Source organism: Phyllobates terribilis, unplaced genomic scaffold (assembly GCF_046119375.1).
Source record: "Phyllobates terribilis strain yellow unplaced genomic scaffold, ASM4611937v1 Scaffold_9__5_contigs__length_417890890, whole genome shotgun sequence".
NCBI classification, from domain to species: domain Eukaryota; kingdom Metazoa; phylum Chordata; class Amphibia; order Anura; family Dendrobatidae; genus Phyllobates; species Phyllobates terribilis.
In genome coordinates, this window is record NW_027362769.1 from 302,780,899 (window position 1) to 302,799,109 (window position 18,211).

Genomic DNA, 18,211 nt, shown 5'->3' on the forward strand with positions numbered 1-18,211 from the left:
GTTTTCACTGTCAGATCAATACTACAAACAAAAATATTATCACCATTGTATTCACTAAAAATATAACATTTATTCACTTACATTTAGAATCATTAGCTGTAAAGAAGTGCACAACAGGAATCCAAAATTACATAAGCAGTACAAATTTATGGTCAGTATTTCTGATAGTAACAAATACAGTTCCTGCAATGATTTTCTTTGTTCGTTTTGGAATATGCACGTTGTAGATTCAGTCTGAAAGCAGTAAAACCACAAAGGAGAATATATAGAAACAAAAAGTAAAGAATCACATGTGTAACAATCTAGAATATGTTAAACCTTAAATTCCTCAAAGTTGCCCCCTTTTATTCTGATGACAGCTTTACACCCTCTTGGCATTCTCTAAAGCAACTCTATCTTGTAGTCATCTGGAAAAGCTTCCAATATGCAGGTATGCCTTGTCAAGAGTTCATTTGTGCAATCATCAGTTTGTGACCATCAAGTGTGTTTTGCAAAGGCAGTGTACACCGTAGTGCTGAGGCCTATTCTACAATTGTTCTAAGGCAGAATATGAAAGAGCCACTCAACTAAGTAGAGAGAAACAACAGTCAGTCATTACAATAAGAAATGAAGGTCAGTCAATCTGAAAAATTGCTAAAACCTGGAAGGTATCCTCAAGTGCAATCATGAAAACCATCAATCCCTATGATAAATCTGGCTCTCTGGAGAACTGCCCTAAGAAAGGAATTCCAAATTCAAGACATATTCTGTTCCTACTTTGTAATGGTATGTCACCCAACTTTCCCACGCTGACTTCCATGCCGTCTTCCCTATACCGTTCTGTTCCTACTTTGTAATGGTATGTCACCCAACTTACACCAGCTACCCCCCACTTTCATTTATGACCTTGTTCACTCAGTCTTTGAGTATCCAGCATCTGGCTCAATCTAATCAGCTGATCAAGATGAGCACAGACCACTCCCCGCTGGTTCACAGCTGAATGCATTCTGTTACAAATATATTGTGGGCCAAGAGTCTGTGTCAGACTTTAGTCTGTGTCCATCACCTTAAGTGTCCATTAGCTGAAGTGTCTGAAATTTGAATTAATCCTGAACTGAACCTGAAGTGAACTGAAGGTAACTGGATACTAAGTCACAGTAAACAATGTTTGTCTTTGTTTTCACTCTCACCCCCTTAATCCTTCACTTCTTATAACCACCCCTAATCCCTACACCTAGTAAAGAACTCTTCATCTCTCCCTCCATTCTCCCCACCCATCTCACCTCCTCCTCAGAGCTATTCCTCAACATACAATCGTTTGCCGCCAAACACAGACAGCCACCTCATGCCCTCTCCTGCTCCCACCTACTAACGCTTTCTTTGCTCCTCCTTACTGCCGGCAACATCTCTCCACATCCCGGTCCTCCTCACCACATCCCTACATTCACTTCCACCTCCTACCCACGATCTATCCCAAACTCTCGTAACCCTTCTAACCTTATACCCATCCGCCCAGCCCCTGCTTCCCCAGTCCCCCTAACAGGAGCTCTATGGAACGCTCGCTCCGTCTGCAACAAACTTTCCTACATTCACGATCTCTTCATCACTAACAAGCTTTCCTTCCTCGGCATCACTGAAACCTGGCTCACCCCCTCCGACACAGCCTCTCCTGCTGCACTTTCGCATGGCGGATTCCACCTCTCCCATACCCCCTGCCCCACCGGCAAGCACGGTGGAGGAATAGGTTTCCTCCTCTCAGAAAACTGCTCCTTCACCCATATCCCACTGCCGCCCTCAATTACTCTCCCCTCTTTTGAAGTGCACTGCGTGCGCATCTACTCCCCATCCAACCTCCAACTGGCTGTCATCTACCGCACCCCAGGATCAACCACCACTGTCTTTGACCACTTCACCACTTGGCTACTTCATTTCCTCTCCATTGACATCCCCACTATCCTCATGGGCGACTTTAACATCCCCATTGACACTTCCCTCTCAGCTGCCTCTAAGCTTCTATCCCTCACTTCCTCCTTTGGTCTTACTCAGTGGTCTTCCACACCCACCCACAAAGACGGCCACACACTGGACCTCATCTTCACCCGCCTCTGTTCCCTATCTAACCTCTCTAACTCACCTCTCCCTCTTTCTGACCACAACCTACTCACATTCTCTTCTCTCTCCTCCCCGGGGCAACAATCCCCACTCCACAAACTTGCATACCCTCGCAGAAATCTCAAACACCTTGATCTACACTCACTCTCTGAATCCCTCCTCCCTCTTACAGACATTAGTACCTTACATGATGCAGATGTTGCTGCCACTTTATGCAACACCACAACCGCTGCAGCTCTCGATTCGGTGGCCCCCCTCACACATTCCAAGGCTTGTACAATCAACAGACAACCTTGGCACACCAGCCTAACTAAAGAACTGCGACGGGCCTCCAGGGTTGCTGTGCGTAGATGGAAAAGGTCCCACTCCCATGAGCACTTCAGCGCATTCAAACATTCCCTCACTACCTTCAAGTCCACACTCACTGCAGCAAAACAAACATACTTCACATCTCTCATATCCTCCCTGTCTCACAACCCCAAACAACTATTCAACACCTTCAATTCTCTCCTCCATCCCCCAGTGCCTCCTCCCTCTCCTCTTATTTCAGCCGAAGACTTTGCCTCATTCTTCAAGCAAAAGATTGACACCATCAGACAAAGCTTTTGCCTAAAGCCCCCACAGCCCCTCCCCACACCTAATCAACCCTCTTCCTCCAAAACCACCTTCTCCACCATTTCTGAAGATCAACTTTCCTCCTTACTCTCCAAATCACACCTCACCACCTGTAAACTTGACCCAATCCCGTCCCACCTCATCCCAAACCTTACCACTATCTTCATCCCAGCCCTAGCCCATCTCTTCAACCTGTCACTAACAACTGGTGTCTTCCTCTCATGCTTCAAACATGCCTCAATCACACCCATCCTCAAAAAGCCCTCCCTTGACCCATCCTCTGTGTCTAGCTATCGCCCCATATCACTTCTCCCCTATGCCTCAAAACTACTGGAACAACAAGTCCATTCTGAACTGTCCTCCCACCTCTCCTTCTGCTCCTTCTTTGACCGCCTACAATCTGGTTTCCGACCGCACCATTCTACTGAAACTGCACTGACTAAAGTCACCAACGACCTACTAACTGCCAAATCTAAGCGACACTACTCTGTCCTCCTCCTCCTAGACCTGTCATCTGCCTTTGACACAGTGGACCATTCCTTCTTACTACAGACTCTCTCATCTATTGGCATCACAGACTTGGCCCTATCCTGGATCTCCTCATACCTAACAGACCGGACATTCAGTGTCTCCCACTCACACACCACCTCCTCATCTCGCCCCCTATCTGTCGGTGTCCCCCAAGGTTCAGTTCTAGGACCGCTGCTCTTCTCCATCTACACCTTCGGCCTGGGACAGCTCATAGAGTCTCACGGCTTTCATTATCACCTCTATGCTGATGACACACAGATCTACCTCTCTGGACCCGATATCACCTCCTTACTAACCAAAATCCCACAATGTCTGTCTGCTATTTCATCCTTCTTCTCTGCCAGATTTCTAAAACTTAACATGGACAAAACAGAATTCATCATCTTTCCGCCATCTCATTCAACCCCGCCAACTGACCTATCTATCAACGTCAATGGCTGCCCACTCTCCCCAGTCCCTCAAGCTCGCTGCCTTGGGGTAACCCTGGACTCTGAACTCTCCTTCAAACCACATATCCAAGCCCTTTCCACTTCCTGCCGACTCCAACTTAAAAATATCTCCCGGATCCGCACATTCCTCAACCATGAATCTGCAAAAACACTAGTGCACGCCCTCATCATCTCCCGCCTTGAATACTGCAACCTCCTGCTCTGTGGCCTCCCCTCTAACACTCTCGCACCCCTCCAATCTATCCTAAACTCTGCTGCTCGACTAAACCTGTCCCCTCGCTACTCCCCGGCCTCTCCTCTCTGTCAATCTCTTCACTGGCTCCCCATTGCTCAGACACTCCAGTTCAAAACCCTAACCATGACATACAAAGCCATTCACAACCTGTCTCCTCCATATATCTCTGACCTAGTCTCCCGTTACATACCCGCACGCAACCTCCGATCCTCACAAGATCTCCTTCTCTACTCCCCTCTTATCTCCTCCTCCCACAATCGCATACAAGATTTCTCCTGTGCTTTCCCCCTACTCTGGAACTCTCTACCCCAACGTATCAGACTCTCGCCTACCATGGAAACCTTCAAAAGGAACCTGAAGACCCACCTTTTCCGACAAGCCTACAACCTGCAGTAACCACCGCTCCACCATACCGCTGCACGACCAGCTCTACCCCCACCTACTGTATCCTCACCCATCCCTTGTAGATTGTGAGCCCTCACAGGCAGGGTCCTCGCTCCTTCTGTACCAGTCGCTGTCACATTGTGTTCAAGATTATTGCAATTGTTCTTGTATTATACCCCTTTTTCACATGTAAAGCGCCATGGAATAAATGGCGCTATAATAATAAATAATAATAATAATATTTACCCAACATGGTTTCCACCACATTCTGCACTAACACAGGATCACATCTGGTTTGCACTTCATTTGTGTTGCATCACGACAATAACCCAAAAAACACCTTTGGGCTATTTGACCAAGAAAGAGAGGGATGGAGTGCTGGGTCAGATGGCATGGTCTCCACAATCACCTGATCTCAACTCAGTTGACATGGTGTGGGATGAGTTGGACTGCAGAGTGAAGTCAAAGTAGCCATCAATTATTCAGCTCCTCTGAGGACTCTTTCGCGATCATTGGAAAGTCATTCGAGGTGACTACCTGACGAAGCAGCTTGAGCAAATGCCACAATGGTGTAAAGATGTTATCAAAGTAAAAGGGGGTACTTTCTAATCTAAAATTTATCACATATTCTAGTTTTTTTCCTCATGTCTTTTTTACTTCTTGTTAACATATGCGTTCTTTTGTGGTTTTGCTGCCTTCAGTCTGAATCTGCACATTCCAATCCATTTCAAAGAAAAATATACCTTTCTACAATCATGCAGCTTGGCTCTGATTCATGCTGCCGGTGGTTTGGGTAGCATGAATTCAGTGACCGGCTCCCTGTAAGAATTTATGCAATTTACATATTATGCAACAAATCCAACATATAACTTTATCATAACTAATGATTACTAGGTCAATTAGGAGATAACTTATCACTTTACAAAATCTTCACTCTCCTGCTTACTAGAATAAAAGTAAATTATTTTTATCTTCTGACTTTTTAAAAGTCCTATCATAAAACAATTTAGACCTGTCAACCTTGCATTTATCCACACTGCTAAACAGGAAGATCTGTAACTCATTTGCACTCAGCCAATCAGTGTTCCAAATAATTAGTGATATAGCTCTAATTGGTGGGAGCTCCTGTCACTCTTGAACTGGTTTCTGCCCTATACTCCAGCTTCCAGACAACAGAAGTACTGATTTGCTAACTGCAGATGAGTAATACTGTGAATCATCCAGTAGCACGGAGCGCTGCAAAAATGTATGTGTTGCTGCCTGGCATTTAGTGGCTTAGACCACAGCCCCACTATCAGTATTTGGTCAGTATTCGGTCAGTATTTTTTCTCAGGAGTGGGAGCCAAAACCATGCGAGGAACAATCAGAGAAAAGGTATAATAGAAACAAGTCACCAATTCTGCATTTATCACCCACTCCTGGTTTCGGCTCCCACTCCTGAAAAAAAATACTGACCAAATACTGATCAAACACTGATAGTGGGGCCGTGGCCTTACATAGATAGTTGGATCGCCCATCCCTTTGGCATCACAGGCTGGCAAAATTGAAAATAAAGGCTAAGATAAAAAATATATACAGTGCCTACAAGTAGTATTCAACCCCCTGCAGATTTAGCTGGTTTGATAAGATGCAAATAAGTTAGAGCCTTCAAACTGCAAACGAGAGTAGGTTTTATGAACAGAAGCATAAATCTTACAAACCAAAAAGTTATGTTGCTCAGTTGAATTTTACTAAATTTTAAACATAAAAGTGTGGGTCAATTATTATACAACCCCTATGTTTAATATTTTGTGGAATAACCCTTGTTTGCAATTACAGCTAATAATCGTCTTTTATAAGACCTGATCAGGCCGGCACAGGTCTGTGGAGTTATCTTGGCCCACTCCTCCATGCAGATCTTCTCCAAGTTATCTAGATTCTTTGGGTGTCTCATGTGGACTTTATTCTTGAGCTCCTTCCACAAGTTTTCAATTGGGTTAAGGTCAGGAGACTGACTAGGCCACTCCAACACCTTGACTTTTTCCCTCTTGAACCAGGCCTTGGTTTTCTTGGCTGTGTGCTTTGGGTCGTTGTCTTGTTGGAAGATGAAATTACGACCCATCTTAAGATCCTTGATGGAGGAGCGGAGGTTCTTGGCCAAAATCTCCAGGTAGGCCGTGCTATCCATCTTCCCATGGATGCGGACCAGATGGCCAGGCCCCTTGGCTGAGAAACAGCCCCACAGCATGATGCTGCCACCACCATGCTTGACTGTAGGGATGGTATTCTTGGGGTCGTATGCAGTGCCATCCAGTCTCCAAACGTCACGTGTGTGGTTGGCACCAAAGATCTCGATCTTGGTCTCATCAGACCATAGAACCTTGAACCAGTCTGTCTCAGAGTCCTCCAAGTGATCATGAGCAAACTGTAGACGAGCCTTGACATGACGCTTTGAAAGTAAAGGTACCATACAGGCTCGTCTGGAACGGAGACCATTGCGGTGGAGTACGTTACTTATGGTATTGACTGAAACCAATGTCCCCACTGCCATGAGATCTTCCCGGAGCTCCTTCCTTGTTGTCCTTGGGTTAGCCTTGACTCTTCGGACAAGCCTGGCCTCGGCACGGGAGAACACTTTCAAAGGCTGTCCAGGCCGTGGAAGGCTAACAGTAGTTCCATAAGCCTTCCACTTACGGATGATGCTCCCAACAGTGGAGACAGGTAGGCCCAACTCCTTGGAAAGGGTTTTGTACCCCTTGCCAGCCTTGTGACCCTCCACGATCTTGTCTCTGATGGCCTTGGAATGCTCCTTTGTCTTTCCCATGTTGACCATGTCTGAGTGCTGTTCACAAGTTTGGGGAGGGTCTTAAATAGTCAGAAAAGGCTGGCAAAAGAGATCTTTAATCCACACATGTGAAGCTCATTATTCTTGGTGCCTGAACTACTTCTTAATACTTTAGGGGGACCAAACAAAATTCTTGTGGTTTGAGGGGTTGAATAATAAATGACACTCTGAATTAACTTTTAACGTTTAAAAAAAAAAAAAAAAAAAAATTTGCTGCAGTGCATTTCCCACTTCCAGGCTGATCTACAGTACAAATGTCACAATGCCAAGTTAATTCCGCATGTGTCAACCAGCTAAATCTGCAGGGGGTTGAATACTACTTGTAGGCACTGTATATTTTACTAAGGTGCCTCCCACTAGATAGTGCCACCTTAGGCACTTGTCCTCAAGCGTCTAGTGGCAAAGAAGGACCTGGCTAATTGTGTAACTTTAGATATCTCTTATAATGTTTTTAAATGAATGTGAAATGTAAAAGCTTATATTTGTAATAAATACTATGGTGATATAGGTAGTATTCATAGAGAAGTTTGTATAAGTTACACTTTATGGATCTGGGGGAATGAGGCAGTGAAAATTGCATTTAGAATATTGCTATTCTGCTCTTCTGTATAGCTGCATTTTAAATTACCTCACAATACACTGCCTTCCTGATGAAACTGAGGTTGACTCGTGTTTATACACAACCGCCAATCTAAGGAGGCAGAACCACAGCACGAGGGAGAGAGTAGCAGTTGAATCCAATCAAACAGGGGGTTTGTCTCAGACTAATACAGACGCCCTGCAGACTCTGTAGCTAAGCCATAGATGCAAATCACAGCTCTTCTCTAATGTCGCGAACTTAAAAATCATCTGAGGAGCAAGCACTAGAGAATTAAATAGCAAGTAAACATTCACTATAGGTAACGACTTGCATATTATTTTTTAGGTAATGACTAGACTGTCCCTTTAATACTATCTATCACTACAGTTTTAAATAATAGGACTACTTCTTTTTGTATATTACTCTTGAAATGTAGTTTATTGTTACAATCTGGACTAGTAATATTTGTCTTTGTCACAATTCCTCCAAACAGGAGTGGCAGCTCAGCCATTTAATCTGGAACAAGGGTGTGCTGAGCTGTCAGTATTGTGATAGACAGCTCAGTAACCCGACCCCGATCCCGGACCTTGGATTTGCCTTTGACCATTCATTTGCCTTGCCCCTTTGTCTTTATACGCTACCATCTTGGAATTCTGATCCCGGACAGTAATCTGACTATGCCTTTGCCTCACCCCTCTGTTTATGGGGTACCCTCTTGGCTTTTGACCTCGGACTCTTTGACTTCCCCACCTCACAGCTTGTCCGTGAGTAGTGACTAGCGTCACAGTCTTGCATAGCTACATAGTTACATAGGTTGAAAAAAGACCTACGGTAGATCCATCAAGTTCACCCTTTCTCCACCAATTATATATTTTTGGCACTAAATTATCTATAATCCAAAATGTTATATGTAATGAGGAAATCATTCAGCCCTTTTTTACAAGCTGTTATAATGTCTGCCATTACTACCGCTTGTGGTCGGGCATTCCACAGTCTGGCTGCTCCTATTAAGCTACCCGAATCGCCTTTCTTCCACCTGTAATGAGTGCCCTCTGGTCCTTCGAATGGTCCAGTCTTAGTCTTGTTATGTGTAATTTAATTTTTCTTTTGTTTCGCTTCCAAATATATTTTATGGTTATGTTTTATATATGCTTTATGGTTCAATTTTATTTTTTATTTGTAACTTTGTCTTTATTACCTTTTGGAATGAGCATTCTAAGTAATATTTATTTACTAGCTGTTCTTTTTTAATTTTAAAATTAAAAAATAATAAAAAAAAACATTAAAGGCGATCTTACACCTAATTTTTCATGTTGAACTGGACATACGATGTAAAAGTGACTGCATGCAGAATAAAATCTTTTTCTTTAGTTTTAATGTTGCATCTCCGTTGCAGAGATATTAGCAATCAAATTATTTGGCACCTAATGAGTTAACTTTAGTTAAAGGGGTATTCCCATCTCCCAGATCCTATCCTAATATGTAGTAGGTATAATAATAATAATAATATTACAAATACCTCCTTTTAGAAATGTAGTATAGTATTTTTGATTCGCTATGTCTCTTTCCTCATTGCAGGACCTTAGATATCCATGGTTACGACCACTAGCAACTAGCTGTCACTTTATCAGTGGACGTAAGCATGGATACCTAAGGTCCTGCAATGCCTGCACATGAGGAAAGACATAGCGAATAAAAAAAAACTATACTACGTTTCTAATTGGAGGTATTTGCTAATATTATTATTACACCTACTACATATTGGGATAGAATCTTGGAGATGGGAATACCCCTTTAACAAAAGTTAACTCACTAGGTGCCAAATATTTTGATTGCTAATATCTTTGCAAAGGTGAGGCAAAATGAAAAAGTAAAAAAACTATTTGGGTTCTGCTCTGCAGCCACTATGACATCATGTGTCCAGATCAAAATAAAAAAAATATTTGGTAAAAGGTCCTTTTTAACTAGTTTAAGACTGGGCAATATACCCCCATTCCTTTTTTTTGTGATACGTGGGGCCTAATTTTTATGTTATTTTTATACTCTCGTTTTTTTTATTTTTTTTGCCCATTTTTTTGGTGATATTGGTGTGAAAATAAAGGAAATACGTGTTTTTTTTCACATTTTTCCCTTTTTTATGGCCATAAGAACCACTAAAACACATTTTAAATTTTGTTCCCATTTCTATAGCAATCATTTTTAGATATCAGATTTAGTTTTTTTTCCATAGGGGCAGGGCTAGTAACAGCTTGACCTCAACTTTTTTTTATTTATTTTTTCCTGCATTTTAATTATTTATTTTTCATTTATTTCACATTTGCTGCCTCCTCTAGGTCAAAAAAGACATTTTAGGGGGAAATTCAAAATTTAAATACTTTTTTTTTTCCAATTCTTTATTTTTATTTTAGAATCAAAGAAGAGAGACTATGTAACACAAAGACACAGATTTGAACCACTAATAGAGAAAACATAATTACTGCGCTACACAGTTATGACACAGTAAATACAGAATTTAACAATTTTCTCTTAACAGAGAAATAATGCAAATCAAAACAAGTCAAAAAACAAACCCAATTACAGGAGAGTATCAGTGATGTTTTAACGCATCCTTAAAAATGTAGCCAATTCTTGAGGTATACCGATGTTGAGTATACAAAAAGAGGAACTAACAAACCCATTTCTATCATCTATAGGGCAACGTGCCCCCGAGTCTCCTTACAAAATTTGGCAATATATATGGAAAGTTAATATTTTTATCTACAACACCCAATAGCGGTTGGCTATTCAGTAGAACACTGTGGCGTCCCCCAAACACCCAGGGATCAAGAGGCGATGTCACCCCGTATATGGTGTCCACGGTGCCCAGATCTTCATGAACTTATCGTGGGTCGAAGAGTCCCAACTTGTCAGCTCTTCTAACCTGAATAGGTCTCTCATTTTGCATTTCCATTCTTCTAGCGTTGGTGGGGTTTGCTGTTTCCATTTAAGGGCTATTAGTTGCTTTGCCGCTCCTAACATCAGAGGGGCCAATTCATGCTTTTTTGGGTGGAAGTTATCTGTGGGAAGGGACAAAAGCACCTCTACAGCCGTCAAATCTGACTCAAGTATTTTGAGAGAACGCATGACCCCCATAACCCCAGACCAAAATTGTTGAAGGGCCGGGCAAAACCAGAAGATATGGGACAAAGTGCCTCACGCTCCCTCACACCTCCAGCATTGAGGGGAGTTAATTAGCCCCAAATGGTAAAGTTTATCCGGCGTATAGTACCAGCGCGATAGCAATTTGTAAGCCATTTCCTGGGATACCACACAGCGTGAAAAACCATGTGAATTGAGGCATATCTTTTGTTTATCCTGTGGAGAGAGATGGATATTCAGTTCAGTCTCCCAGGAGTGTAAGAATAACGGTAAGGCATTGTCTGCCATATTCGAGAGATTAGAGTAAAGTTTAGATACCATTTTCGAAACAGGATGGTTAACTTTTGTTAGAATCTCTAACCAGAGCCATTTAGAGCGGGGTTGAGGTAGCTTTTTAGTCAAATTCATATAATGGGCAATATGTAGATGTTGTAAATAATTGAGTGGGCGTTTCCCGGCCTCCAATGGCCAACCGTTAACACAAGGAATTTTCCCCTGTAGCAAATGTGAAATGGGTTTTTGTGGTAGGGATGACCACAGTTCATAGGGATCTGTGAAATCCAGAGAGAAGAGGTAGGGGATAAGTCCTATTGGAATTTTGTCTATAAAATTACAAGTTGGTGCTCGGATTGGAATCAGTGCACGTCTGATTTGTAGAGTGGCTAGGAGAATATCCCCCAATCCCTCCCTTGGAACGGGGCAATCTGTCTATAAATATTTCGATGCATGTTTTCCCAAGATTTGTATTTCAATGTGCGAATCATGACCCTTCTCCGCCCATCTTATTAATTTTAACCAATTTGCTAGGAGGATGGCTTGATGATAGAAGGCTAGGTTAGGTAAACCCGCCCCTCCCCTGCATTTAGAGCGTAATAAGAGTTTCAAAGGTAGTCTGGCTTTTTTGTATTTCCAAACAAATTTGGCTATTAATTGGTTGATAGAGCGTATGAAGGAAACGGGGAGTTGGATTGGGATCATGCTCATCACATAGAAAATCTTGGGGAAAAAAAAAATTAAATACTTTTTTATCTGATTTTGCCTGTAACTGGGAGTGGTATACTCGTCCTAGTTACAATGGAAATTTAGACTCTTGGCTGCATAGCAGAGATGACTAGGTCTCCTTCGAACCAGCAGCTTTTGCACCCTCCTTAGACCCAGCAATCACATGATCACTGGGTCAAAGGAGGAAGCGTTATCAGTGCTCCCTATTCTGTGATAGAGAAGGTAGAGACAGTAATAAACTGTTTCTGCCTTAGCTATGGGAAGCCCGTCTGTGTGTGACGTTTTAGAGCGACACTTCAGAATAGAGAGCAGGCACACATGCATTTATTGGAGGTCAACATGTAGTTAATTGACAAGCTTATCGAGATTACAATGAAATTACACATTAAAAGATGAACTTTAGTGGTACTTCAGTCTGTAGGTAGTCATCAATCTGTTGGTAAGCCAGGTTAATTGGTCTATACGTGAACCACAATATGATGGGCACTTAACCTTAGACTACATAAATCTAAGATTGATGAAAGGAGGGCATGCGGAGGAAAGGTAAGCCTGATACAATTCTATTATTTAATGCATCCTTGTATTACAGCATGCTAAATTAGCATTCTAAGTGTATGGTTCATAATGAAGAAGGAATGTATTGTGCACTTTCAAAAATACTCAGATTAATTACAGAAATTAAAGACTAGAATGATTTAAATTTTATTTATTTTCTTATTCTTTAGAATATTACAAAATGGATAACGAAAATGACACTTTAAAAAATGAGGAAAATGAACTGTGGGAGAATATTGAAACCAATAGGAATATGCTCAGCCGCTACATAAATCCTGCAAAGTTAACACCTTATTTACGGCAATGTAAGGTAATTGATGAACAGGATGAGGAAGAAGTTCTCAACTCTATGCTATTGTTATCAAGGACCACCCGGTCAGGTAAGGCTTGTTCAAATATTTGCTAAAAATATACAGACCTCTTTCAGCCGAAAAGTGCCCTTTTTTGAGGGTGGTCTTTTCAAAGAACATGGCCATTATGTATTATATAGGTTGGAATTTAAATCATATAAAACCATCATTGTTCCATACTGAAGAACCTGTCTAGGAACTGCAATCCTCACTGTCTGATGGAACCAGCATTGGACGGCAGAATGACTTTTAGACTTTTAAAATTGGGCATTTGTGCAAATGCTAGATCGCCACTCCATTTTATTTCCTTATGGAGCTGCTGAGTATTGAGATTAGTTTTTTAGGGCAGCCCCTTAGAAAATTAATTGAGCAGCGGTCTGACATCTACATTACCACTCCATTTTGTAACTAGGGATAAAAATTCACTGTTAAACTGATCGGTTCGGGTCCCATTAGCTAGACCCTCACTGATCAGCAAGTTATCACCTATCCAGTGCACTCACTGTAGTTCAGCTGTGCTGTTCTTATAGATTGAAGCCCAAAACTATACATAGTATTCTAAGTGTGGCCACACTAGTGACTTGTATAAAGGTAAAATTATGTTCTTGCCATGAGCATCTATGCCTCTTTGTATTCCATAATTTTATTTGCCTTGGTATCAGAGCAGAGTTGAGTTTTCTTTCCACCAATATCCCCAAGTGATTTTCAGTTTTACCCAGTGTTTTAATATTTAATACATAATTATACATTTTGCTTTATCTTCCTAAATACATGACCTTACATTTATCTACTTCAAACTTTAATTGACATTTATGGTTGAGAGTCTCCATGTTCCCCAAATCCCTCTTAAAAATTAAAGCAACCTTCCACCTCCAAACCTAAATGTGACTTTATATTTCCCAAGTTTTGTCACCATACTTGGTGCCTTCTGTTTTTCTACCAGCTCATTCTACTCTGTTCCTCTTTTGCTGTTGAAAGCCTAAACTACTCCTCCCCTGCTTTTCGTTGCCACTAGATAGAGACAGCATCTTTTTTATCAGTGTTGATCCATACCACACCAATGGAAAGGCATGGGATGTATGTTTCACATTTCCACAGTGCTCATCATGCGTTTGTGGAGGCCATTTTGAGGAAAAGAAGAATGTTCTGCCAAAGTCTCAGTTAGAGGCTGTGGTGCAGAATAAATGGCACCAGGTATTGTGAATAGACACAAGGAATGTATAGTCACATTTAGGTTTGAGGGTAGAGGGTTGCTTTAAATTATCCTCTTGTCATTCTAAGTTATCTTTATATCGTAAGAGCCTACTATCATTTGTAAATGTTATAATTCTACAAGGTAATTAAGAAGCACATTAATTAGAAAATGGCCCATTACTGACCCCCATGATACCTCACAATTAACTGTGACCTAATCATAGTGTGTTTAATTAATAGCCTCCCTCTGTTTCTTATTACTGTGCCTGTTGTTAACCCATTTATACATATTTTAGTCCTATTTCACCTAGTCCAATTTTATGTACTGTAAGGCAGCACTAGTCATCATAATGGGGAATACTCGCTGCACCGGGTAAATCAAAGCACACCAGCAATGTCCTTCCGGTATTTCTTAATGCTGCAGTTTATTACACTTCATAAACCACAGTTCACACAGTCCATCTTAGTCCGCCACCGGCATGTTTACACACTTAACATCCGGGAGTCTCTCAAGTAGCAGACAGGCCCAAGTGGCCCAAGTAACAGCCTTCAGCAAGGTAATAAAATAGCAATGTCCATATTAATGTCCATATAACACAGGGTATTACCTTTGCCGGGTTTAGCTGTCTCAGTCCATTACTCCGCCACCACTGTGGCTTTGTGGCTTCCCAGGTAGGGGTCTCCAGCCGTCGTTCCCTCAAAGGCCACTGACATCCACACAGGATCCAGGCTCTGCCTTTCAGGACTCTTACTCAAGCCTCTGCCTTCCAAGGCCACTAGCATCCACACAGGATCCAGGCTCCACTCGGCCTCACTAGGCCTCACACGGTCGGTGTCCCACACACGGGAACAGGCCTTACGCCTCTCTCACAGAACACACCTGTCTCCCATCAAGCAGGGTTTATATATGCATCCCGTGCACACACACACACATACTGACAGGACCTTGCTGAAGTCACAGTCATGTGATCAGACAGACATTCTGTGCGCGCAGGACCTGTGCTATGTCACAGTCATGTGACCAGTCACCTGAGGGGGAAGGTACATGGTCAGGTAAAACACATCCTGGACCATTACCGTAATGACAGCAAGTCGCTGCATTACATATCCCCCCCCCTCTGTTCAAACTTGTGGGGTTGAACACATAATATACACAATCACCTCATATCCCACAGCTCATACAGAGACCATGTACTTGTCAATTGCGCTGTTCAGCCCCTGGAATATTAGTCAATGACATTAGCCCATTCCTTAGGGACCTACCATTTGTCACTGTCACTGACTTCGTCAGGTCACCTTTCCGGGTCGTAACCTTGTCAGAGCTCCCCCACTCCCAGCGGTCAGCTGTAACCTTGTCAGGTCTCCCCCGTCCCAGCGGTCAGTCATAATCTTGTCAGACCTCCCCCGCTCCCAGCGGTCAGTCGTAACCTTGTCAGGTCTCCCCCGCTCCCAGCGGTCAGTCATACAGCGGTGTGACTCACATGCCCTGGTATCTAAGGTCCGGTTCGACTCCATAATGTCCCGTCCTCTATTGGGTCGTTTGTATGGGCTGCTCAAACCTGAGTTACTGGAGGTCTCACTACCTCTAAACCCATCCCCACTACTCTCAGGACATCTTGAAAGGTCCCTAACTCCAGCTATAGCTGTTCTGTTATTTAGGGGGCCCTTTCTCTGTCTGGTCTCATAATTTCTAGACGGCTGCCATCTTCTGCTACTCAGATGATGCTGTCTATCCACTCGCAGTCTAGCGAGATTCAACTGTTCTACCTCTTGCAGGTAGGTCACTCGGTACTCCAACAGCATGCGCATATATCCCAGGCTTTCTTCTGTTCCTACAGCGGAGAATGATACCTTGCTGTCTTCGTCTGGTATCCAGTCCTGACGATCACGTGGACTGCTTACTTTCACCACACCAGACTTCTTGACCATCACCTGCATGGCTCGACCATTTCTCCCAACGAGCTTCCTCACCAGAACATGAGGCACCCGAATGACCTCTTCACGCATACTGTGAGCTTTCCTCATCAACTCCAGTTGTCTAACGGCTTGTTCCGTCTTCAACCGGAGAAACCGCTTCGTGCGAATACATCGCCAGTGCATGTCACTTAGGATAGCCACCCTCTTCATTGAGACTTCGGTCGTGGACAGGACCACCAGCTGTTTAGCTTCTGAGGTCAAGTGCACCTTACAGGCTCCCACGGCCTTCTTAAACTCCTCATGCACGGACTCACTGGTGCATTCTTCCCTCAAATCCTCGGGTATATCTACGAGGCACTTGTACCGAGACATTTCGGGCTCACCAGTGGTTTCCAGACGATCAACCAGCTCATGTTTCAGGGACAACTGATCTCCAGCTTCTTCACCCTGTATGCTTTCCCTGAGTTGACTCACAGCTACAACTCCAGGAATTTCCGTCTTGACCACTTCCATCTCTTATTTATCTGTGGTTAACCCTCTCTTAGCTCTCCTCAGGTCCACCTTCTCATGGTATAAGGGAGTGAGTGCAACGTGTTCGCCCTTTTCATTCTCCAAGAAGGCCTCGTTCACTGAGTGATACTTTGTCAGGCGACTTTTGAGCCCGGAAACTTCTTCCTCTAGCTCCGCCACTCACCTCTCAGCGCCCCGTCTCTGAAGCTCTTCCTGCTTCAACTGCTCTTCCAGCAGCAGAGCTCTCTCAGACCTCTCCGTCTCCAATGCGCCCACTCGGCTCTCAATAGCCAGTCTCTCACGCTTCTCTTGCGTCCACTGGGTTTGTAGCAACTCCTTGAGCTGCTTGATCTCGGCTTCGACATCCACCGAACCCTCCGAGCCCACATCACTCGAGGAGGTATCTGCTTCATACCTCCCATCACCAGCGGTCAAGTCCTGGCCCTGGTCTGTGGCTTTTCCGATGGACTCCTCCATCCTCTCTCGCTCAGCTTCCATCTTGCTGACTGTTTCCTTAAGGTACGTCTCCGCCTTCTGGAGAGTATCACAGGACATCTGTAGCTCCTTCACCTGAGCTTCCAGATCTAGGGTCTTTCCCCGGAGATTATCATTCTCCTCACGGGTGTCTTGCAGAGTGGTCTCAACCACTTGGCGCACTTGTTCTGCACCCGCCTTATCCTCCTCTAGTTTTTTCTTCACCTTGAGGAGATCCTCATAATCTCTCTTACTCTGTTGCAGTTCCCTACTGCGTTCACCACACTCCTTCTTGGAGTCACACAGCTCCTGGTTGAGCTGTTTGCGCAGTCGTTCTAGGATTTGTTCGCGTCCAGAAACACCATCCTGCCGCGCCTCCTTCTCAAGCTTCAACTGCAAAACCTCTTCCTTGATTTTGCGGCGGTCCTCCTTAATTGCGTAGAACATTTCCTTCCACTGGTTAATTTCCGTGTGGCTTTGCTCCACGTCTCGCTGCCAGTTCCTCATAAGCTGGTGTATTTTCTGCTGTTCAGACTCCAGGATCAACTGGTCTGAGGACATGTTCCCCAGGTTTTCACATAATTGCTGCACGTCACTCTGACCCTCCTGGCCGATAGGCTCCAGCTCTTGGTCACGACTGGCCGCCTCCTCTTTCAGGGCTGTCAGATCCTTCTGACTCGGTACCGTACCGGAGGTTGCTACTGGCAACGTCACCTCCTCTTCTACCTCTAATGGAGGATCCACACTTGAAGCAAAGGCACACAGTACTACATTCTCTTTATTTTCATTTTCAGCCAAGTCTACAGGAGCAACCTTTTTGTGGCCCTTGCGCCGTCTACGAGATGGGGACTTTCTCACCTCGTCTAGCCCCTCCTGACTGACCTCTCCTTCTACTTTCGTAGTGTCACCGTCAGCTACGAGGTCTGTGTCACTCCCCATGGTGTTGTGGACTAACAGGTCACCTCCCACTTTGACGTCACCCCCTTCTACTGGAGCTACCCCGTTATCAACGGTCACATTGTCATTTTTAGGAGGTACCAACCCACCACCAGTAATTTTTTTTGATTTTCTATCCTCCACGCTGTTTTGAACAACCGCCCCTTTTTTAGACTCCGCCCCCTTTTTAACAACCACACCGGCAGGGGAATTTTTACAAGAAAAATCAGCAATAGTCTTAGGACTTAGTTCACAACAGCTCTTACCACCTCCCCGGGCACTCTGGGACAACACTGGCGCCCCCGGAGAGTTCATAGAATGGTCCACTGCCACCATTCTATACGGTGCCCACGGCTCCTGTGGTTCCTGCACCATGTCCAGTTTCATGTCCAGTAGACGTTTCTCAAATACCTGCTCCGGTTTTAA

At 43.8% G+C, this 18,211-nt stretch overlaps 1 protein-coding gene across 1 annotated transcript in view; it reads left to right on the forward strand.

The window, feature by feature from the left end:
* Positions 1 to 18,211, forward strand: part of CARD11 (caspase recruitment domain family member 11) — a 192,774-nt gene that overhangs the window by 40,905 nt on the left and 133,658 nt on the right. The window contains exon 2 of the mRNA XM_073647913.1: positions 12,575 to 12,784. Within this exon, the coding sequence (XP_073504014.1) occupies positions 12,586 to 12,784 (199 nt within the window). The 5' untranslated portion in view covers positions 12,575 to 12,585. The remainder of the gene's footprint in view (positions 1 to 12,574; positions 12,785 to 18,211) is intronic.